Source organism: Chinchilla lanigera, unplaced genomic scaffold, assembly GCF_000276665.1.
Source record: "Chinchilla lanigera isolate Chin_1 unplaced genomic scaffold, ChiLan1.0 scaffold00135, whole genome shotgun sequence".
In the NCBI taxonomy this organism is placed as follows: domain Eukaryota; kingdom Metazoa; phylum Chordata; class Mammalia; order Rodentia; family Chinchillidae; genus Chinchilla; species Chinchilla lanigera.
Window position 1 is genome coordinate 1,385,446 of NW_004955536.1, and position 23,909 is coordinate 1,409,354.

Consider the following 23,909-nt stretch of genomic DNA (forward strand, 5'->3'; position numbering starts at 1 on the left):
AAGATTTAAGATTCTACTTCCAAGGTAAAAGTGACAGCACAAAGTTAAATAAATTGTTACTAGGGGCAACAAATACTAACTTGCTTGAATATTATTTAAAAAAAACTGAAAGAGCCAAATGCTGTGGAGTATCCCTGTAGTAACAGCTTCTTGGGAGGCTGAGGTTCAGAGTATTTGCACACAGGAGTTTGGGGCCAGCCTGGACAGCACAGCAAGGCCTGTCTCTTAAGTGAAAAAACAAAACCAAAAACCCCAAACCCAGAAAATTCTGTTGGTGTAAACTTGTTCTAACCTGACAATGTTTAACTAAAAATCCTTGAAAGTACCTGATTTATCAAATTATTTCTTCTTGTAAAACTTGGGCTTAGAAATCTAGAGTTGGCATTCAGTCTCTCTTGGGTTTCTCAGCTTTACACAGATGTTCCGAGCACATCTGTACCAGCTGAGGTGCATGGAAGTGCTTAGGATATAACCTGGAAGGGCCACAGACTTCAGGCTGTCACTATGTTTACTGACTGCGGACACGATGTGCAGCTCACTCCTGGAAGTCAGGCAGTCCAGAGCCTGCACTTCCACATTTCTAATAATTCGCTGCAAATCAGATGTTAATTAGATGTTTACTACCCTTTACACATTTGCACGTTTTCAGTATTACAGAGTATGTGCCTACGTATACTATTTACTATCCACTTCATTAGGAAAGATATGCTGAAAATCTTATAAGGAAAAACAAATTCACAAAAGGAAAAGACTACCTTATAAACTGTCCAAATCTACCTCATTTTTAAAAATAGCCATCAAACGATCCAAGATAGTAATAAAACCTGGGATACATTTTTCCTAATGAAACAAACACTGGAATCTCTTTATGGAGGTTTTTCATTAGTAGGCACTCTTTCTTGATTTTGTTGAGACTGGGTGTTGCTATGTAGTTTTGGCTAGCCTCAGATTTGCAGCAGTTCCCGTCTCAGCCTCCCAAGTGCTGGGATTACAGGTGTGTGCCACCACACCCAACTTATTTGATTTTTATTCAAAATACCATATTTGCTTAAATTATGTAAACTGAAAAGTGTGAGCTACTATATAAATGGAAGATATTTGTTTAAAAATATGAATCTATATTGTTCCGGTGATTTAAGTACTGTCTATCTGCCAAATTTAACTTTTTTTTGGTACTGGCAATCGAACTCAGGACCCTGTGCTTGCCAGGCAGGTGCTGTGCCATTGAGCTATATCCCCAGGCCCAATCTACAAATATTTAATGTCATCTCATTTATCATTTACTAAATCACACCAAATATGACACACAGACAATTTGTTTAAGAAAAGTTTTACTAATGTGTTAATATTTCAGCAAAGTTATTGCAACGGGTTTAAAAGGCAGACAGACACGCTGTTACAGGCTATAAAGTAATAAAGGAGTCTTATATAATTAAAATATTACACAGACCTATGGGATTTACTGAATAACTACCAGATCCAGAAAAGAAATTAAATCTGAAGGTTAAATCCTGTATTAGCACCTACAATATCTCTGAAAATAAAACTTTAACTGCTTCATTCTTTCCTAATATATTTCTTAACTTTCTCTCAAATACAGTGCTCTCAAACTCCCAAAAGAATGAAGGGCATCAGAAACCCAATAGTAAGAACATACAGACGAAAGGAGCTAGAAATACAGACTCAGACTGAGGGTTTAACTTGTAAGTCACTTAACTTTAACCAATCTTAAGAGTTCCGTGCACTGAATACTGTATATAAAGAGTCTATGAATCATACTGTTTGCCAGTAGGGTTAAAAATTAGCAATATACAGTATTATTCCTATCAAATTTTTCCTTCATAAGTTACAGTTATAACAAAATAATAATTACAATATGTATTACACTTTCTTATTACACACTCAGGGACACAGCAAAGACATTTATCTGTTTGATGGTTTAGCATCCACTTTATTGTGCTTACTTATTTGTGTAATGAACAAACAACACAGACATCTTCCCAACAGTCAAGGCAATGCAATAATATAAAAGTCTCCAAAGGAATTAACTGGAAATTGCATTAAATACTGCTTTAATTAGGAATAGTTGCTATATTGAGACAAATCACATTATACATTATTTTCTTCAATGAGCTTCAGTTTGAGAAACTGAAGAGCAGAAATCAATCTTAGGATTTGAATCATAGCAAAATAGGTAGTTCTTTGAAATCTGGGAACTGCACTAGCAAAACCACAGACATACCTAACTCCACCTGGAAGAAAGCTTTTTAACTTGGGGGAATCAGACCGAACACTGTCTAAGACAGGACTTGTTGAACTCAAGAGCCACCTGGGAAACTGGCCAAGAAATAAAGTGGTACTGGTGGCAGGGAAGAAATAAAACTGTAGTGGGCGACCAACTGCGTATTTTACTAAATGGCTCTGAATTTAAAAAAGTGAAATGCTTCATTGTGTTTTCTCAGAAACTCATCAAAAGATTAACAGTCCTACACAATTTAGAGACATAAAGTGGATGCTGAGCGACTAGAGGTCACTCCAGGTATGGAATTTTAGAAAGTTAGTCCTTGGAGTAAATGGCACCATGGCTCTGGCAGCAGATACAAAGGAATGATGCTCGGAGACGAGGTAGGGACACTCTGTGATCAGTCAGTGGACAGACGAGAGTCCCAGTGGGAGGTGGGATCTACATTTAGAGGAAAAGAAAAGGTTTTAGAAATCGATGCAAAAAATAACTTCTCTGAAGATACCAAAGTATAGTACAACAACCACTGATAGTAACCTACCACTTCTGTCTGTAACTCACTATTATTTGTCTATTGTTTTCCTGAGAAACTATCTTGTAGGTAACAGTATATTAAACAAAAACCATTGATAATTTCCTACCATTTTGCCTGTAATTCGGTAAGCCCCCCTATTACTATCCTTCTTTTACTCTTTAAAATAATAAAAAACAACACAAAACAAAAAATACTTCTGAAACTATCTTTCTTACAGCAACTGATATAAGCTTATAAAATGTAGGTTATATTCCATTAACCCATGCTTCTACCTGACAATGTACTTGAGTATGTGTGACGCGTCTAAACCAGGATGAAAAGCAACAGTGCAAAAATCCAGTCTTGTGTATTTAATCTCTGGCTAACCGTATCATGAAAGGTAGCATAGCACCGGTCAGGGTCCACCCTGGGGCTGCACGGCCTTGGCTGCTACCTACCAGCGGTTCAATGGACAAGGATTAAGTACTCTATGCTGCAGTTCTGTCACCTGAGAAATAGGGACAGCATACTTGCAGTCACTATGACGATAAAATTAGTGATCTCAAACAGTGCTGGCACTTAAGTGCCAATAAATGTCACATATAATGGTACCTCAGCTCACAAACTTAATTCTTTCCAAGACTGTGGTCGAAAACCAAACTGGACAAGAACCAAATCAAATTTCCCCACAAGGCCAACACTAAACCTAACCACTGACTTTGATTTAGTTCTTGTCTAATTCCATCATGAACTAAGGTACCACTGTATTTTTATTATCACTAGGTTATTGTGATAGAAAATGTATTTCATTCTTATATAAAGACAAGTCTTAATCCTGACAATAAAACATTAGTGTATCTAGTAATAAAGATACCCATGTGATACTAAAAAATTAAAAAGAGCAAAATATTTTTATTTAAAGCTCTTTTTAAAAATAAAGGCCATAGCTGGGCATGGTGGCACACATCTGTAATCCCAGCACTCAGGAGGCTGAGACAGTAGGATTGCCACGAGTTTGAGGACAGCTTGGGTTACATAGTGAGTTCAAGGCCAGCCCAAACTATGTAACAAGACCCTGGACCCTGGCTCAAAAAGAAGCCATATGCTGGGCATGTAGATCAGTGGTACAGTGCTTGCCTAGCATGCACAAGGCCCCAGGTTCAATTTCTACCACAAGGAAAAACAAGATAAAACAAAAATAAAGGACAACTCCATGATTAAGTGTACATTATTCTTTTGTTAAAGCCTTCATTTAATTTCCATATAACACTTCAACCTGCAGACACTTTACAGAGTTAAGAAAAATGGCTGAACTGAATAAATTATTCTTCCAGTTCTCCTTAACCCCAAGATCTCAGCAAACACTGGGTCCTGAGACTAAGGAACACAGCTCTGAAAATTAAATTGTGTTAAACAAAAATACTTGCAATGATGAAACTCTCCAGAAGTTCCTAATGTAAATCTTTCCCTTTCAAAATTTCCATTTGTTTGACTATTGATAGATTAACCTCTAGTGTGTAATTGCTCAAATTCCCCCTCCCCCGCCCCCGAAAACATCCTATTAAGCAATAATAGCTGCAAAATGAGTCATGACAAACTGGCTGTGCCGAGTTAACGCAGCTGCAATTGATAAAACAAATGTACGCCAAGCGCATGTAACAAAAACCACACAGACAGTTCCTGGGTACTCGCCTGAGAAATATCAGTTTGGAAATTGTACATGAGAAATGTATTTGTAAGAAGTAGCACTATGTGTTCCAAAACAAAGCCTTCTTAAAGAAATAAAACATATGGCAAGGGTGTCATTATTTAGATCCCAGGCTTTCAAGAACTCAGGTAATTAATGCTAAAGGAAGACAGTTTTGGAACGCTGGATGATCTGTAGGATTTAATAAACAGAACACGAGCAGTCAAAATGTGTTTTTAAAAAGCTATTGAAAGGGAAAATGAGGATAAACCCTGGGAATACGCTGATAAACTATGTTCCTGCTGCTGCCGAGGAAGTATGGTGTAAAAAGAAGCCTTTTATGGTTAATCAGACTTAGGTTCATATTCCAGTACTCGTTAACGGTACGACCTTGACATTCAATCTCTTTGTACCTGTCTGCTCATCTGTAAAATAGGGAAACTACTCTGCAGAGTTCTTGTGAGATTAGAAGTACTATTAGTACAATACACACCACATAGTAGGTGCTCTTGAAATAGTAACTGTTATTATTGCTGCCCTAGAGAGGAATACATCTGATTTGGTACATTCTGTGTCTGTGCAGCTTGTTAATTAGTAATAGCCATCTGCAAGACAAGACAATTAGAGTATATAAATTTAGAGCATGAAATTGGCAGAAATGGTGAAGTACCATTTTTTTGTCCCTTAGAAGGGTGGACAAATACACTTAGGAACTCAACATGATTCTGCCTACTGATTTGTTTCTTACTCATCAAACGATTTTATTTGGATATACAAAAATATTAACATTCTAAACAAAGGAGTGAAATTTTTGGTTCTACCCATTAGGTGGTTTCTTCTATAGCATTCTGAAGCCACTTAAATATGGTACAATAGGGGAGAAATGAGATTTAAATTTACTACTGAAAAAGAACCTGGATTATACACACATTTCAGGTAGCAAGCTAATGCAAGGACTAGCTTAATTAAGCTAATACAATGAATATAATCTTACTTAGATGCATGATTTAATAACTTATTTACCACACAGGGAAGAAGAATCATGTATACTTCAGATTTCTAAAAGCTGCATCTAAGCCATACAATTTCATACTTACCTTAAAATCGATGGTTTATCTTCCACTGCTCATGCCTCTGTCTTCATAAATGGTAATTTCAATCTATACAGCATGGCTGTTAAGAAAATACAGTATGTAACAACATAAAAAGATGACTATGGCAAGATGAGGTGCAAATTCTGCACAGACTCTGCTTATTTTTAATTATTAACACTTCTTCCTACTTATGTTAATCATGCTTTCTCTACTTTGCTGAGTATTTTAATAAGTATTATTACTTGTAGTATTTCACATGTAGTTCCTTCTCAACTGTTAATTAAAAAAGAATAATCTGAAAAGAATGCTTTATGGGCACAACTAGGGGGTTCTTAGTTGACAAATAATGGAGGTAATGAATTCCAGGATTCAAACATGCTCTGAAATGACATGAAAACTATTTTTTTTGGGAGCAGGCTCATGACCTCTAAAAGTTTAACAATTATTTGCTACAGAACAAATGATAAAACTGATGAAATTATTATCAGCTGGAAGGCCAGGGATTATGCACCCTGAATTAAAAAAAAATTATTTATCCATTGCTTCAGTTACCATACTAAATTAGTTTTATTTACCATATTCAATAGTTACTCTTAGCACTTACTGCCTCTAAAAACATGCACAGTGTGTCAAAGGTAATGAAATTACAGATCTGGCAGCTGTAACTGATTTCAGCTGGTCAAGTGAACCCACAGAACTGCAATTCTTTGGGAGGACTATTAAGAGTTTATACTTTCAAAGCGCTTTAGGCGCAGAGTCTCTGCAGCTAAAATACATTACTTACCCCACCACCTCCATCATTACTGCAAGATGCCCTCAGAACACCAAGAAAGGTGGTAACCAGACTACTAAATGAGCCAGAGACCTGCACAATGTGAAGGACAGAGTCAGGCTTTGAGGAAAAAAGAATGTCAGGAGACTGACCCTTAGGGCAGACACGAGATTCACACAGAAACTTCCCAAGCCAAATACAACAGATGGGAGTTAAATTCTCCCTAGCCAATGCCAAACAGTACCAAATTTCTTTTTTAAATAAACAATTAGAGTGTATAATCTGGACTAAAAAGATACAACTCGAAGTCCTCTCTCAATGGGGTCTGTTAGAAGAAGGCCTTGGGGGGCATATATCTTCTCATTCTGTTCTTGAATGTACTTGGAGACTTTCTTCAGAACCTGGCAGAAAGAAACATCACAGCTTTTTAAATGTTTCATTTGATTTTCCTTGAAGTATTAGCTACATCTCAAAACATTCAGAAAGTGGAATCAGATTTTAAGACAAGTCATATGGACAATTATAAGGCAGACCAGAGCTCTGATTATTTAGCTCCCTCATGACTGCACATAGGACAGTATGATGGGCTCTTTATAGTGTCTTCAATGCAGTGTAAATGCCCACGTATACAAAAGCAGAACAAGAACCAACTGCCCAGCCCCTTCCAGTCTCCTCAGTCCTGGATACAGAGAAATAGGTTAGGTACACAGTGGACAGTAACACTTACCTTTCACTACTCATAAAGTGTCAGTGTGACTTTTCTAACACCAAGGATACTTCTTGGCTTTCTCTTTTAACATATAAGAGCTGTTACCTACCTCCTTTTATATTTTCGTTCATTTTACGTAATGCTATAACGTTGGCCTATAACAAAAGGGTACCCATTCATTTTAAAAGTGAAAACCTTACTTCTTTGTAAAGCCTTGTACATATTAGGTGCCCTGGAGTTTTTCACTGTAAGTGGTTTATATCATTTCCATGTTTTTTTTTGGTTTTTTTCTCCGGTACCGGGAACCGAACTCACGACCTTGCGCTTGCCAGGCAGGCGCTTTTGCCGCTGAGCTAAATCCCCAGCCCCATCATTTCCATGTTTGCGTGTAATGCTATTCTATAGCTGGCTTGTTTTCTAGACAGGAACCTCAATTTATAAATTTAGTATTAAGCTTGTAAAAGTCAAAGCAAATGCAGAGAAAAACCAGAGAGGATACAATGGAACTTCTGGAAATAACCAAATCTCCAGCTTTAATAAGAACAGTATTGAGACAGGTAAATGAGAAGAAAAAACATAAATCTTAATAGCTTTATCCAACATCAAGAGTTACATGTTTTATTTTGGGTTCAAACTCAGCGTAACTTTTTCCAGGTCTAATGTTCAAGGAGGCTTTGATCCAGCTCTTTAAATTACCGTACATTTCCTTAAATTCCCACTATCAGTAAATGAGAAAGTAAAAAGTGTGATTGCAACATAAAGGGAAAAAAGAACAATAAAAATAAAACTGGAAATTAAGCAATGATTTAAGGATGCATGTATAATATACCAGGCCAAGGTAACAAATTAGGATGTTACAATTTAGATGCTTTTATGTAAGAGGATTTAGAATTTAATTTAAAATTTAATTTACATATTTGTTGTGGGAAACCAGAGGAGAATTAAGGTCTAAAAACTTTCTCTGCGAGCACAAAGGAGAAAAGCAACACATAGAGATGATGGCAGGTTGCAGGTTCTAGGGAAAAGAGTAACAGCTGAGATCAGGTTGTTTACCGGGCTGTGTACTAATGGATAACGGAAGGCAAATGAGTCTTACTTTACTTGAGTTACTTGAGTTGCTTACCTGTGTCTGAGTGAATAACAGCAGGATGAGCCTAATATTATGGGCTCCTTTCTCTAGAGGCAAGAGCCCCCTGGCTGCCCGTATGCTAAACTGACTCTGTTTCTGTCATTCACCTTTCTATGCCCTGAGGCAGGAGGCAGGGGAGCAAACTAGCAGGACTATGTCCCCACTAGTGGCACTCTGGGGGGGTTAGCTGGGTGGAATGGGCTGGTTCCTCTCCAGTGGTGCCTGGGCAGGGACCTGGGACTGGTGGCATAGGCTGGTTTGTTAGTTTGTATAAAGAATTTTTGGGGGAAGGAAAATAGTATATTCAGGTTACCTATTTGGGGATAAAACAACTCATGTTTTATTCTTTTTTAAAAAAGGTGATATGCTGTGCATGCACACCTGTAATTCCAGCACTCAGCTGAGGCAGGAGAACTGTCACAAGTTTGAGGCCAGCCTGGGCTACATAGTGAGTTCAAAGCCACCCAAAACTACATAGCAAGACACTGTCTCGAACAACAACAAAAAAAGGTAGTATTACTGAAAGTGCAATCTACATTGTTTTTTATTTAGTAAAACTATTACTGAAGATTTTTTTCTGTGTAATCACTCTCCCATTTTTAGCTCTCAAAAGAATTTGGGCTATGCTTGGTCATATGAGGAAAAAAAGAAAAGATAAAACAACCCCGTAGGTACTATGTTTCTATCAGAGTTTGTCAATCTTCCTAAAGTAATGAAAAGAAAGAAGCAGCCTGTAAAGGTGTCCGACCCAGGACTCTCAATCTTCTCTCCAATTTCCTTCTCAGTACACCTGTCAGAATCAGACACTGGAGACCCAGACTCCCTTCACCCCAGCCCATTAATCCTGGAGGGGACACTCAGAAAAATGCGCACATGGCTGGTTTTGAAGAAAAGATTCCTTCAGAACAGCTTTCCTCCTCTCCTGCGTACAAAGTACTAGCAAGGAAATAGCATTCCTCTATTTGACTCAAGGGTTACTTTGTTGGACAAGGTTTTCATTAAACTGTACTAATATTCATGTGCACCTGGCTATCAGTTTAGAAAGAAAAAGTACTAGCTTTATTTTTGTATAAGCTCCAAATCCTCTCTACAACTTTGGTGAAGGCAACACTGTCCCAACAAGTGCTTTAACTCTGTCTTTTCACAAATGAATACCATTAATCTGAGTAAACTGCTGCAACTCCTGACAGAAGACAGTACCATTCTCATCCCATGAAACCCTGTGTTGACATTCTATTTTCATTTACTACTATGTAAGAAAATTCTTATGATCTTAACAAAATTCTATGTTTTTCTGAGTGAGGTTCAGTGAGAACATCAGAACCTTGGCATTTTCAGGAAATACTCAAGTGTCCTAACTTTGTTTTGCAGATTACAGCACACAGGCAGAAGGAATGTTTTCTGCTGATAAACAAGGCGAACAGTGAGAGGAGAATCTTCTACAAGCTCACTTGTTCCGTAATGGCAACAATAGAGAAGTAACAGTGAGGTCTTTATTTTCATTTTAAATCGATAAATACGATATTAATAAGAAACAAAATACATGATTGTGCTAGCAAGTTTTAAAAGGCTTTCTTTATAATTTCAAAAATTTTACATGACAAACTGTAAGCATTATTATACTTGGGTTTCTGTTTGTACAGTGGGTGTTTTAGTGTTTAAAACAACAGAGACTAAGTGACTCAACCCCGTCCTTTCATTAAGAAATAAATAATAGCACACAGACTCTGAGGGGACAAACTATCTAAAAAGTTTTCTTTAAAAGCGTAAGTATACCTTAATTATTCCAGTTATTAACTTTGCATGATCTAGTTGTTTATACCCAATTTCTTAAAAAAAAAAAAAAAAATCATCTATTTAAAAAATGTGGCCATGCCTTAAGTCTTTTTTTTTTTTTTTTTTGAGACTGGGTCTCATTATGTAGTTCAGGCTGGCCTTGAATTCACTTTGTAGCCCAGGCTGGTCTTGAACTTGCACTGATCCTCGTGCCTCAGCTTCCCAAGTGCTGGGATTACAGGTATGCGCCACCACGCCCGGTTATGCTTTAAATCTTAATTTTATTTGATCTTTATTTGCTTTATAATATTTGCTCTATAAAAACAGAGACCTTGATTAGACCTATAAAGCTGTACCTTATATAATTACCCATAATTACTATTAAAACACATACGAGGATGAACCAATTTTCATTGTATTTGATCCCAAGAATCATCTTCTAAGATATATAACTTTAACTGACAGCTGTGAGGTGTTTTCTTTGTTGTTTGTTTTTGAGGTAGCATCTTACTATGTAGTCCACAGCGCCCTTGAACTTGCATGGAGCCTGCCTTGGTTACTTTTCACTGGTTGCCGGGACAAAATACCCAATGCCCAAAATTAAGGAAGGAAAGGTTTATTTAGCTCACAGTTTGTGGAGGTTTCAGTCCATACTCAGCTGGCTCCAAGACAGTGGCACATAGCACAGGGCAACAGTTCATGGTAGTGGAAAACAGCAAAAGCAGTAAGAACAAAAGGGAGGAATGGTGGCAAGCAGCCCCTTTCCCTCCCTTACATTATATGCAAACTATCTACCCCAGGGAGCATATAGCACTCACACCTATGAATTAATCATAAACTCTACAAGGCTGCCCCACGACTGCATGAGACTTTGGAGGGGGACATCTAGACACAAATTATAACTGAACCCAAACTTATAATACTTTTGCTTCAGCCTCCCAAGTGCTGCGATTACAGCCATGAGCTACCAGACAGAGCAGAGAGCTGCTAAGTATTTTAGTACCCAAATAAAGCAACTACACTGTTTCTTCTGATTCCCGGGGTTTTAAGCTCCTGGGCCTTTGCATATATTCATCTCTTTGCCTGAACAGGGCAAGGCTTTTCATTCTTCACACAGCAGCTTAAATGCCGTTGTCACAGAGGCCTCTTCTGACCATACACTCTCAATCATGTCTTTCCTACTATTTTCTATCACAGGCCAGTGCTTCCTACAAGGCACTTATTACAACATATAGTTTTGATGCTTTTACTTTTTTGTTGCTAGCAGTTTGTTACCATGAAATTATAAACTCCATAAGGTCAGCAACTATGGCTGCTCTGTTCAGTTATGTTCCTGGCACCCTACTTAACAGCTTGCTTAGCACATAGTAAGAATTTAATAAATATTTATTAAATTAATGAATTCTCTGATCCTTCATTTACCAAACACACTATTGAAGAGATCGTAAGACTAAACATAAATTGAAAGCAGATATGGATCCTTGTTAAGTTCTGATTTTGAAAGTTAAATAGGAATAAAAGTTAGCACTGTATGTAATACAGAGTATATAAACTATTTAACAAATAATTTAAATAAACTTAGTTATTTAAATCTTTCTACATATGACAGAATTATAGTTAAGACTACAGAGTGCATGTCTGGATGCTAGTGAAGAACAGAAGTCATGAAGAGCTTCACTGTTGGTGGGTGGGGGAGAATACACCAACATCTGCAGCCAGGGGCTCAAAGGATTTTAGCTGTAACTATATTTGCTCTCTGCTACATGGAGCGTAAAACAATCACAGGGACATTTCTATCAGGTGGGGTGTAACAGATATTCTTAAAGGGTTTCATTTCCTAAACACTATCAGAATTTAAAGATGTACTTGGAGTTTACTGTGATGATTAAGTGAAAGCCATTTATGTAACTTGCATTCAGTGAGCGCCTAAGGTACTCAAAGCATGGTCTAAGCCACTAAAAGCGATACAAAAAGAGCTACGGTATTGTCCTTGACCCAAGAACCATACACAGAAGGTGAAATTGGAACATAAACTGTTGTATTTCAAAGCAGAATGCCAGAAAATAGATATAAATCACATGTTTGAGAAACAGAAGGAAAGAATTCTGAGCAGAAGCGTTAAGAAGGTAAATGGGTGTGGGGAATAAGGGATTAGTTGTACTGAATATGGGAGGAATGTCATTCAGGTGAAGGAAAACTATGGAGGGTATCGGTGGTGACTGTTGGAAGAAAGTGAAGGAAGGGTGGGAGATAAGAGTTGGAGAAGTGAGCTGAACCTGACCCAAGAGCAGTACCTGGAGAGACAGGAAGCTCTTGGTAGGGGAAGAAGGGTTATGTTTTATGAAGACCAATAGACAGGATGGGAACAGAAGAAAGGAAGGAATGAGAGGCCAAGAGATAATTTCAATAATGTAGGCGAGAGATGGTAAGGGTACAAATAAGGATAGTCACAGAGGAAAGAAAAGTTAATGCATGGGAAAATGCAACGTACTCCAGCGTTTGATGACTGAGTTCATCTTCTCTCTTCATCCCTTGCGCCTAAAGATGGCCCTGACATGACAAGGTGCTACTTAACAAAGCTGGGGAGATGGGAGCTTGAATTCTGAGAATCGTAAATTAATAAGCCAGCCACTACGGGTTTGGAAGGCAGTTGGAAAGAGAAGATAACAACTGAGGTGTGAGCACAGGACTGAAGATCAAAATTTGGGACAAAAAAATAAAAGAATTCTTAAAGAGCTGGATAGAATGAGAATATAGATTTTCTATACTGGTCTGAAGTGTAGCTGATCTCAGCACAGACATGTCAATTCCAAGCAGACATTCCAATTCTGACCTGTTTCTGAAACACTCAGGAATCTTCCCTGGGGGAGCAATGACAAAATTGCAAGTATTATTATAAATGCCCCCTTAAGATTATGGCACTTGTTACCATGTAAACACGCACGCATAATAAATTCATCTTCTTATAAGACACTTTGTGAAAACAAACATGGCCTTCCTTACCTTCTCATAATGGGTTTCCATGCATAAGAAGATGGTGTACGCTGTTAAACATGCCAGACAGCCTTCGAGATAGGACTGGCCCCCGAGCTTCTCTGCTTCTGCATATAGGTTATTTAGAGTTCGCACAGTTTCTTCAAACTGCTGCCTATCAATCTGCAGGAAAGAAAAGAATTTTAAAGTAACTTTTGGAAAACACAGGGGCAATTTATTAATGCCTGCTATCTTTCACTTTTAATCTAAAAGTTGGCATACAAACCAATAATTTTTTAGATGATTAAATCTGGACCTAAGTTACTGAGACTGCTTGGGACTCTTTTTTTGGGAGACAGGGTCTTGTTATGTAGTCCAGACTAATTTTCATTTAACTTGCTATGTAGTCTAGGCTGGCATTGAACATGCAACAATCCTCCTGACTCAGCTTCCCAAGTACTGGGATTACAGGTATACACTACCACACACAGACTCCTTGGAACTTTTAAAATTTTATTCCTCTTATGGACTCTAGAAATCTCCAAGGTGTAGTATGGCACTTTTTAATTCTTTACACAGATTTTCAAGTAAATTCTATAATCCTGTAGAATTCCTGTTTTTGTTCACTTCTATTGGAATTTAAGAACTTCTTTTTGTGCCCTCTCTATATAACTAAACTCTTTTGACGTTTGATGCAGGATAAGTCAAACCTCAAGAGTTTAGTTATATAAGCAGACACACAGGTGAAGAGACAAAACCAGTAAAATGGGCATTATTATAAAAACATGTAAGTGTAGAGGGGGCACAAAAAGGTCCTTTTTGTTTTGGGTGGGTAGGTAATCTTAAATACAGTACATAGGCAAAAAGGAAAGGAAGAGTGATCTCAGCACAGTAACGAAAAAGGTATGAGTGCTCTATTCTGTAGGCCCAGTCTCCCATCTTTCTCTCTCTCTCTTTTTTTTTTTTGGTGATACTGGAGCTTGAACCCAGGGCTTGAACCCCCACTGCATTAGAATTGCAATACTTTTCATTTTTCAGTTAAGACAGGGTGTCATTAGATTCCTCAGATGGGACCTGAACTTGTTATCCTCCTACCTCAGCCTCCTAGAGTGCTAGGATTATAGGAAGGTATCACCATGCTTGGCTTCCCATCTCCTTTATGGTAACCATTCTGTAACTAAATGCTCGTGCTGTTAAAGAGCTTAAAATCTCCAACTCTTCCCACTAATCATTCCTCTTTCACTCAGTGACACTGTTCTCTTATGTCACCCTAACACAGTTAATGCCACATAGTGATGTTTCAGTACATGATGGAACACACATGCTGGTGATCCATATGACACTGCTAGAGCTGTGGCAGCCCTTAGTTTGTGTAGGTATACTCGAGGATGCTCACACATAAAGAAGTTGCCAGCCAGGATCTGAGACTGTGTTCCCGTCATCAAGCAGCAGACAACACTACTACCATTATCATTCATTTTTCACCTATTCATCTGCTTTACTTTCTTCCAATGTCACTTTATTTCCTTATTCAAATAGTACTTTGCACATTTCAAATCTCAATACTTTATTATCCCAGGACTTTAAGGCCATCAGAAGAGTACACTCTTTTTTTTTTTTTTTTTTTTTACTGGGAATTGAACTCATGACCTTGTGCTTGCTAGGCTGGCGCTGTGCCCCTGAGCTAAATCCCCAGCCCCAGAACAGTACACTCTTAACAAATCATGACTCACCCATGAGCCCATCTAAATTAATGCCTTCAGTTCATCTGATATATCAATAACCTAATTAATTTTATCTGTGGAGAATGTACACATATATTTTTTTGGTAGGGGGGCAGAGTACTAGAAATCAAACTCAGGACCTCATGCATGCCAGGCAGGTGCTGCACCACTGAACTAAATCCCCAGCCCAACCTAATTAATTTTAATCACATCTGTTTTGCCTGCAATGTTATGATGGTAAGTTCCTTTGAATTAATTACATTTCTATACATGTGGTTCAAAACTTGGAATCCAAACAGGATTACTTTTTTCAAATTCAAATACTGTTCATACTAGAATCTTAATTCTTCAGTTATTCTGAGTTTACAGTGCTTCACAGGATGGAGGCAAATCATAGACCAATTTTTAAAAAAACCACCAAAGTCAAGGATTTTTAAAAAAAGGAATAAAAGGTTAAAAAAAAAAGATGCTGAAGTTTTTGAGGGACTGGTACAGGCCAGTGGTAGAATGGGTGATCAGTCTGCCCTAGGTGCACTCCTCCATGCAGTTTTCCAAAGCAAATTAAAAAACAGAAGCACAGGGGCTGGGGATTTAGCTCAGCAGCAAAAGCGCCTGCCTGGCAAGCGCAAGGTCGTGAGTTCGGTTCCTGGTACCGCAGAAAAAAATCAAAAAACAAACAAAAAGAAAACAAAAAAAACACCCACAGCACAGAAGGTAGCAGTAAAGACAATGTGGCTAGGAGTGGTGTGCCTGCCTATAAACCCAGTACTTGGAAGGCTGAGGCAGGAGCCTGTGCTACACAGTGAATTCTAGGGCAACCTGGACTACTTAGAGAGACTGTCTCAAAAAGTTCCACTTCTAGGCTATGGCCTGTGGGCTTTGAAGCCAGGGACCAGACATCTCCTATCAGGTCTAGAAATTAGTTACGTGCTCCTTGTTGTCTCGGCACCGCAGGCGGAGTGGCTTGAGTTCAGAACACATTCTCTTTAGACCTGGCTGCTGGTGACGCTGAGCAGCTGATTTGGGTTTTAACAGTCTGAGCAGTGGTTGGTGGTTTTCAAAGCCTCCCCCTCATCTGCCCTGATCCCATTTCACTGAATGACACTAACCAGCATCTAGGGGCTATCAAACCTGCTAAGCAGGAAGGTGTGCTTAGAATTCCATGCCTGTGAGTTAGGCTACACAAGTATACTTTAATCTATTTTCTCTTGAGAAAACTGAAGGCACAAAGACTGGGTGAGGATGTAGACATAAATAAGGAAATCTATAGCAAAAAAATCTCTGAGCTACCTCCAAAGGCAACTGACCTTGAGCTACAAGAATAAGGCCTTGAAGGCTCTGTGTCACAGCTGGAGTCATCACTATATCCTGTTCAGAGGTGTACCTACCCCTCCTTAGTGCAGAGCACAGGGTTTCCTCTACATGACAGAGAAAGACCTGAAGAGTGGTTACAATGACCATTTTACTTCTGATTCTCCTGACAACAGATGGGGTATTCATATTTAAAACAAACAGCAATTTAGGCCAGGCATAGTGATGCACGCCTGTAATGCCAGCACTCAGGAGACTGAGGCAGGAGTCAACTTGAACTGCATAGTAAAACCCTATCTCAAAAAACAAAACAAACAAAACAAAACAAAACAAAACAAAACACCCGCTTGCAAGTCCAACAACATTTTCTTTGCTTAAAGACTGTCAAGAGAAAAGGCCTTTCCAAAAAAACAAAAATGAAAACAAAAAACCTCAGAAGAAAAACCTAGAAGATGAGAAAGAAGTGCATCTAAAAGCCAAGTAAAAAAAATCATTTACATCAAATGAGGCAAAGAAAAATACAATTGACACAGATGTGTTCCCTGAACACACAGAACTACTTGATTCGGATGCCATGGTAAACCCACCAGATCCCAAAACAGGAAGTATGCAAAAGAACTTATTAACTCATCTAATTAAACAAGATACCGAAAAACGAATGAATGAACTAACCAATCTATCAACCCACAGTCTACCATGAAATCATCAGTCAACCAAGGTTTAGGTGGAGGTGGTTTTCATACATCTTTTGAGAATAAAAATTCTACAACTATTGCTTTGACAACTTCAAATTCAGAAGGTATTCAGCAGTCTTTGAAAACCCAAGAAACGCTTGAAGTAACTACCAATCATCTTGTTAATCCAAGCTTTACAAATAATTGCTTGGAAATTAATTCACAGGAAAACCCATTCTTACTCAGCACAAACAGGCAGTTGAATTAAACACAGAGTCTTTTATTGCCATTTTTGTACCCACAGAAAATTCTAAATCTGTTGTTAGTTCTTTTATGCCAACCCTTGGAAATGGACAGCATATACACTGAGGGATCCTTGTGTAAAGATGTAGACATAAATAAGGAAATCTATGGTAAAAAAAATCTGAGCTACCTCCAAAGACAACTGACCTTGAGATACAAGAACAAGAAACCCTAGGGAAGATGAAGTCAGAAGCACTTACAAGCCAGCTGAAACAGGAAAATGGGCTATCTGAAGAAAACGTCAAAATTACAGAAAGCCATTTCATGACATGTGAAGTTAGTATAAAATACACAGGTTTTAAAGCCATAGTATATGACTTAAGCAATTTATTAAGATTGAGCCTCAGTCACTAATCTGTAACATAAGAACATTTATAAGATCTCTAAGAGTCTCTTTAGTTTATTCCCTTTTTGTTAAGATACTTTCACTAGAACCAATTTTCTGTAAGATTACATATACTTCCTTAGTAGTAGAAGTGGGCTAGAATTTGTATTAGGATTATTCTCAATATTTAATTCTGTATTGATTGAACTTTAGGCTTATAACTATGTATCTATAATGTAAAGCACATATTGGTATAATTTTATTTTATTTCACTTGAATCCAGCTCTTTGGAGATGTACTTTTTAAATTTGAAACAATATATATTTCAGTACTTTATATATAGTTGACTATCATACTACAAATATATTTAAGTTTCTTAACATTGTTATTTATAAAGTTGTATTTATAAACCAAAACTTTAATGAGGTTCATATTGAATAATTGGAATATATTTTAGAAATCACAGTTTGCATCTATTTCTTTATAGGTATATATTTTAAAGTGTGTGCCTGTGTCATTTAAAAAAATTCAAAATAAAGTAATAAAATTAAACACTAAAAAAAAACCCAACCTGGGCATATCTGGGTGTGGTGGTGCATGCTTGGAATCCCAACACTGGGGAGGCAGAGGCAGGAGGACTGCCTTGAGATCGAGGCCAACCTGAACTACAAAGCAAAATCCTGTCTAAAAAAGAAGAAAAAGCTGGGCACAGTGGTACATACCTGCATATTTATAGTCTCAGTACTCTGGGAAGCTGAGGCAGGGGGATCACAAATGTGACCCCAGCTGGGGCACCGCTGGTGAGACCCTGTCTCAAAAAAGGACTGGGAATGTAGCTCAGTGTGAAGGTCTTGGGTTCTGTCCCTAGCACCTCCCCAATGCAACAGTCATGTGTTATGTGACATTTTGGATGATGAACTACATATCCACAGTGGTCTCATAAGATTAAAATGGAGCTGAAAAATTCCTATTGCATCATGACATGCTAGGTAGCATCTAAAAACATTTCTCACTTGTTTGTGGTGATACCAGTGTGAACAAACCTTCATTGCCAGTTGCAAAGACATACAGACGTACAATTTATAGAGCATATAGAGCTCTTCTCTGTGGTACTGGGAATTGAACCCAGGGCCTTTATACTTATACATTCCTACTCCATATTTTAAAACATTTTCATTTCGAGACAGGGTCTTGCTAAGTTGCCCAGGCGAAGTTGCTTGATCCCCCTGTCTCAATCTCACAGAGTGCTAGGATGACAGGTATATGTCATCATGTCCAGATCAGTACATAATTCTTAATGAGTGACCCTGTCACTGGTCGATGTTTATTTATTTTTGAGACAGGTCTTGATACACAGTTCAGGCTGGCCTCGAACTTGCAGAGACCTTTCTGCCTCCGCCTCCTGAATGCTGGGATTAGAGGAGTGTGCGACCACACCCAGCCAAGTATATTCTTCTAAAAAAATATTTATCCATGTTTTCTGTGTTACTGGGTCTTAGACGCAGGGGCGTTCTTCCACTAAGGTATTATCTCAGCCTTTTTAAGTTTTATTTTGAGACAGGGTCTAGCTAAATTGCCCAGGCTGGCCTCAAATTTGTGGTCCTCCAGCCCTAGTCTCCTGAGGAGTGGTGATCACAAGTGTGCACGACCATACCCAGCTAGTGGATGTATGAGTGATTGAAAAATGTTTAAATTAAAAAACCATTTATTACAGTAAAAGACACACTGCCATTCATCTTCCTCAAAATATACTCCCTTGCATTGAACACACTTATCCTATCACTCCTGCCACTTCCTGAAGCAGTTCTAAAAGTCTTCTTTGGTGGCGCACGCCTGTAATCCCAGCACTCGGGAGGCTGAGGCAGGAGGATCATTGCAAGTTCCAGACCAGCCTGGGCTACAAAGTGAGCTCAAGGACAGCCTGAACTGCATAGCAAGACCCCGTCTCAAAAAGACCAAAAAAAAAGGTCTTCTTTTGTGTCTTTAGTTGCCCTGTCATGGCTTCAACATCCTGAAACGGATTCAAAATCTTTACCTTTCATGATCATTTTGACTTTAGGGAAGAGCCAGAAATTGTACAAGGCCACATCTGGTGAAGAAGGGATAAGAACACACTATTGTTTTTGAGCCTGCCTTCCCATTGGATGGCACTCAAAAGCAGCATTCACTGTATTTTTTATTTACCTCCTAAAGACACAAAAGAGGACTTCCAGAACTGCTTCAGAAAGTAGCAAGAATGAAGAGATAAGTGTGTTTGAAATGAGGAGGAGCATTTTGAGGGGGTTAATGACAATGTGTCTCTTACTGTTAAACTTTTTTTTTTTTTTTTTTTGTTCTTCGGTACCGGGAACCGAACTCACGACCTTGCGCTTGCCAGGCAGGCGCTTTGCCGCTGAGCTAAATCCCCAGCCCCTAAACTTTTTAATTTAAACATTCACTATACACTTTAATCATACCTTGCATATTCTATGTTATATATTTGTTATTTAGGAGTGTCCTTCTACTTGGAAAAAAAGCTTATTGTGAAACAGTCTGCTGGCAGGAACCTCACAAGCTTCACGTGTACACAACAAAATTGCCTAATGACGCATTTCTCAGACTATGTCCCTGTCACTAATGGACATAAGACAGCGTGCAAGATGCAAATGCTCAACAGAACCAATGTAGGCATTTTTATCTACCACCTATAGGCTCCATGAAGATGGCCATCAGTGTTTTTCTATACACTTTTGGACATTGATACAGGAACTTCCTATCAAAATTTGGGAGTATGTCAGGTTGGAGTCAAATACAAATTTGGATCAATAAACACAACTAATCAGAATAAAATAGGAACCAGGCTCAGTTTTGCAGAATTATTGGATTTTGTTGAACTATGTGGTTAGGAAGCTTAATATGATAACAAACTGAAGGTGACAAGTCACAGGTAACCTCTACTGACTGGATGAAGAGACATATTTTAAAAGGTATGTACAGGAAAAAAATGTCTCAATTATACTTTACTTATTTTTCACCCACCCACACCAACAGTGACTAAGATATCTGCATTTTGGCTAAAGCGAGAATAAAGTTTCCTTTAAAAAACTGTTCTGATAGCTGGGTGTGGTGGCACACGCCTGTAATCCCAGCACTTGGGAGGCTGAGGCAGGAGGATCACTGCCAGTTCCAGACCAGCCTGGGCTACAAAGTGAGCTCAAGGCCAGCCTGAATTGCATAGTGAGACCCTGTCTCCGACAAAAAAACTGTTCTGGCAACAAAACGTATCAAACAATTACTTTCTAACAGGCAATGTAGAAAACAAACTTGTTAATAGAGCTTGTCCATACTAATTTTGTGTATTTTTTTAATGCTTCAAAGTAATACAAAAATTTGTGTATTAGTTTCCTTATTAAATTGCCAGGTTTGACTTTTTTACAAAAAGAAAATCAGCCCCAGCAGCAGAGCAATCAGTAACATTTCTAGGATAAGAACAAAGAAACCTTTCAATTTCCTATTACACAAAGCAAGGAAAAATTAAACCTGTAATTTAAATTTAACCTCAACACAGAAAAAAAAAAAAAAAAATCAAAGCTTTCCCAAACGGTTTAAAGTTTAAGCTAGTACTCTGAATCAAACATTTAAAGAAAAACACTCAAAGGAATAAATGAATAGCAACATATAATATTCCACAATATTCCACACAGTACTCAGCACCACAAGCAGTTTTGGGCTCTGTGAAGTCAATGAAGTAAAAAGACACCAGAATGTAGCAACATCAACTTCCTGTAAGAATCAGTGGAGTGTTGTGACTACAACCAGTCTTATACTTAACACTGTATAAGGCACTACCTACCACACATTCCAAAAGGCTAATGTCAGATTCTGCATACACATTATTTGGTTCAACAATGAGGCGCAAGTTTGATTTTCAAACCACATGAAGTGTGGTGAGAAAGAATAGTGTACATTATGATTTCAAGTACATAAATTGTGTTAAGTTTCTTTGTTGTTAGTTTTCATAAAAAGCTTAAAAACAAAACATTTGATCCTTTTCATGTGTTTTGACACATACACCACATTAATGGTGAAGCCAAATTACTTTAAAACACAGCACCTGCCTGGCAAGCACAAGGTCCAAGGTCCAGAATTTGATTCCCCATACAACAACAAAAAAAAAATTATTTTAAAAACAACCTTCAGCAGCTCTAGTCAACTGGCAACTTGCTCAGTTTTTACCTCTTCAAACCACTGTTGAAATGTTCACTTACTGTCACATAAATTAACTCAACATTATTGACCACAAAATGCAGCATTTAAATGGCATTTCGCAAGTAAGTAAATCTACACTTTATCTTTTCAAGGCATGTCTGATCTTTAATTTGTAGTTAAAGAAACACTTAGGTCACTCACTTGCCTGTGGTTATAAATCAAGCTGAGGCAAACTATAAATGATCACTGTTGATTTTCCAACGGTGGCAATCAGGTATGCAATCTGACTATTTTTGGTGCTACGGATTAAATTTAGGTTTAGCACCGGCTCTAGCACTGAGCTACATCCCCAGCCCACAAATCGACTTCAAATGGCTGCTATACATTTCTTTAGTACAGTCATCTCCGCCCACCTGGTCTATTTTTTAGCCCCACACAAACATCATGCCTAATTACCTTAGGCCTTCACCCTCCCCATCGAAGAGGAAAGAGCTACAAACCTCGCTTCCAGCTAACCAGAAAGTGACTTCCAACAGGAAACAGAACTGCTCTTTGGCTGGGAATATGCACGCATATATCCACATACAAATACACATCGAACATTTATAATAGGATACAGTTTTGGGGAGGATTAAATCTGAAGAGAAGGGAAACAAATCCCATTCTCCCATTTCTGCATGCTACGATGGTCCAAAGCACCTATATTCTGAGGAAAGTTTTGATATGCAAGACAAACAGGATCTCCCTGGGATCACAACCGGGAGTTTAATGTCTTGCCCTGAGATACTTAACTTCCTGGTACATGGAATGCTCGATGTTTTTCAGCTTCCAGGAAGGCCTGTCTGCTCCGCTTGCCTGGCACAGCACTTAATAAACTCTTTCGGTTCAGCAGTGTGACCAGCACGGTGACTACAAATGCTTGTCATGAGAACCATGATGCTTTCTTTTGGGTGAGGAAGTAGGAGGACATAGTTTACAACCTGCTGGGTGAGGTGCTGGAGCCCCAGGAATTAGCTCAGCATCACTATAGTCAATAATCAAACGTGGGGATGGGGTCAGCAGGCTTAGAATGTCGCTGGGTACACACTCCCGCCGCTGAGCATCACAAAAGTTCTAGAAGATCATTCTACCCAGGGCTTGGCCTTATTATTCCTTCTCAGAACACAACATCGTGCCTTCTTCCGGCATCTTGGGCCACGGCCCAATTCCCCGACCCCGAGACGCTCGGCTGAACGGAAGCCCGCCCACATCCCTCCCCACCCGGGGTCACTCCCCGGCCCAGGGCGGCGCGGGAGCCAGCTGCGTACCCGGTTCTCCAGCTCCGCGGGGAACTTGGTCTGGAACTGGCAGCGTGTGCCACTGCTGTAGTCTCGCTGAATGAACACCTTCCCGGACACCGGCGCCTGCTGCGGCCTCATGGCGAGGACGGGACCCGCCGCGCTGCGAGTTCGGGGAGGGAGGCAGCCCGGGTCAGAACCCCCGCCCGGACCCGGTACTCCGGCCCGCCAGCCCCTCAAGCCCGCCCACCGCCCGAAGGCGCTCACAGCCGTTCCCTCCGCCCATGCTACTGCAGCGGACCGTCACCCACCCTCCCGACCCAAGACTGCGGCCCCCCGCCCCCACCACTCCGGTTCGGCCCAGGATACACGAACCCGGCTCCTCTGCCCTCCAGCTGCTAGCGCGCCACCTTTGCCGTCACTTACGTCCTGCCGCAAAAGGCCTCTCCCCCTCCACCCCTCACTTCGGCCTCCTACTTCAAGCCTACAACCCGCCCCCTCAGCCGCCCCGGCCGTAAAGCGACCCTGCTGAGGCTGCGCGCGGCGGTGCGGCGCTGGGGGCGGGGCCTCCGGGCCCCTCCTCCTGCCGGGCGGGCGGAGTCTCTCCGGGCGGAAGCGGACTTCAGGAGGTGGGCGGGGCTTGATACTGGGTTCCTGGGGTGTCGCCTCTTCTGTGGCGAGGAAGTTTCTGATGACTTAGTTACACCACCCAGTTCAGACCTAAACACCAGATACAACCCTCCTTCAAGCCGCTCACGTCTGCTTGGAGGAGCAAACTACCTGGATCACTTGGGCCCTTGATAAGCCCCTGGACAGAGCATGAGGAATGTACTTGGGCTCCAGCTCAGGCCCGCCCGCTCCCACTCGTCTCGGGTGTTGCGTGTCCTCCCGCGCGCCTCGCGACCCGGAGCGGCGCGGCTCCCGTGGCCCTGGCCCTCGCGGGCCTCAGCGTCTCTCACAAGGCAGCCGGGCAACCTTCCCTTGTCTGGTACTTCTTGGCTGAAAACTTTTTAGCACTACTGTCTGGTCCTGCCTTTTATATACTGAAATGTTTTCCTTCTCACCATACTTTAAAAGTTCATCAAGGTATAAAAAGGGGCATGAAAATCTTGACACTGTACAATTTGGTCAGTCCTACCATGTTTACCTCCATAAACTACCATCACAATCAACACAGTTAAGCACTCATCTTCCAAATTTCCTCATGCTTC

General features: G+C 39.8%; 1 protein-coding gene and 1 pseudogene across 1 annotated transcript; one reads left to right on the forward strand and one right to left on the reverse strand.

The window, feature by feature from the left end:
* Window positions 1-1,314: 1,314 nt before the first annotated feature.
* Golga7 (golgin A7) lies at window positions 1,315-23,183 on the reverse strand. Its single transcript, XM_005410528.2, has 6 exons — window positions 23,074-23,183; window positions 22,729-22,861; window positions 12,927-13,079; window positions 6,609-6,710; window positions 5,541-5,603; window positions 1,315-2,683 (listed from the first exon to the last, which is right to left on the reverse strand). Exons 2-5 carry the CDS (start codon window positions 22,837-22,839, stop codon window positions 5,556-5,558), a joined length of 414 nt encoding a protein of 137 aa, XP_005410585.1. The 5' UTR covers window positions 22,840-22,861; window positions 23,074-23,183; the 3' UTR covers window positions 1,315-2,683; window positions 5,541-5,555.
* LOC102022120 lies at window positions 16,043-17,316 on the forward strand (annotated as a pseudogene).
* Window positions 23,184-23,909: the final 726 nt, after the last annotated feature.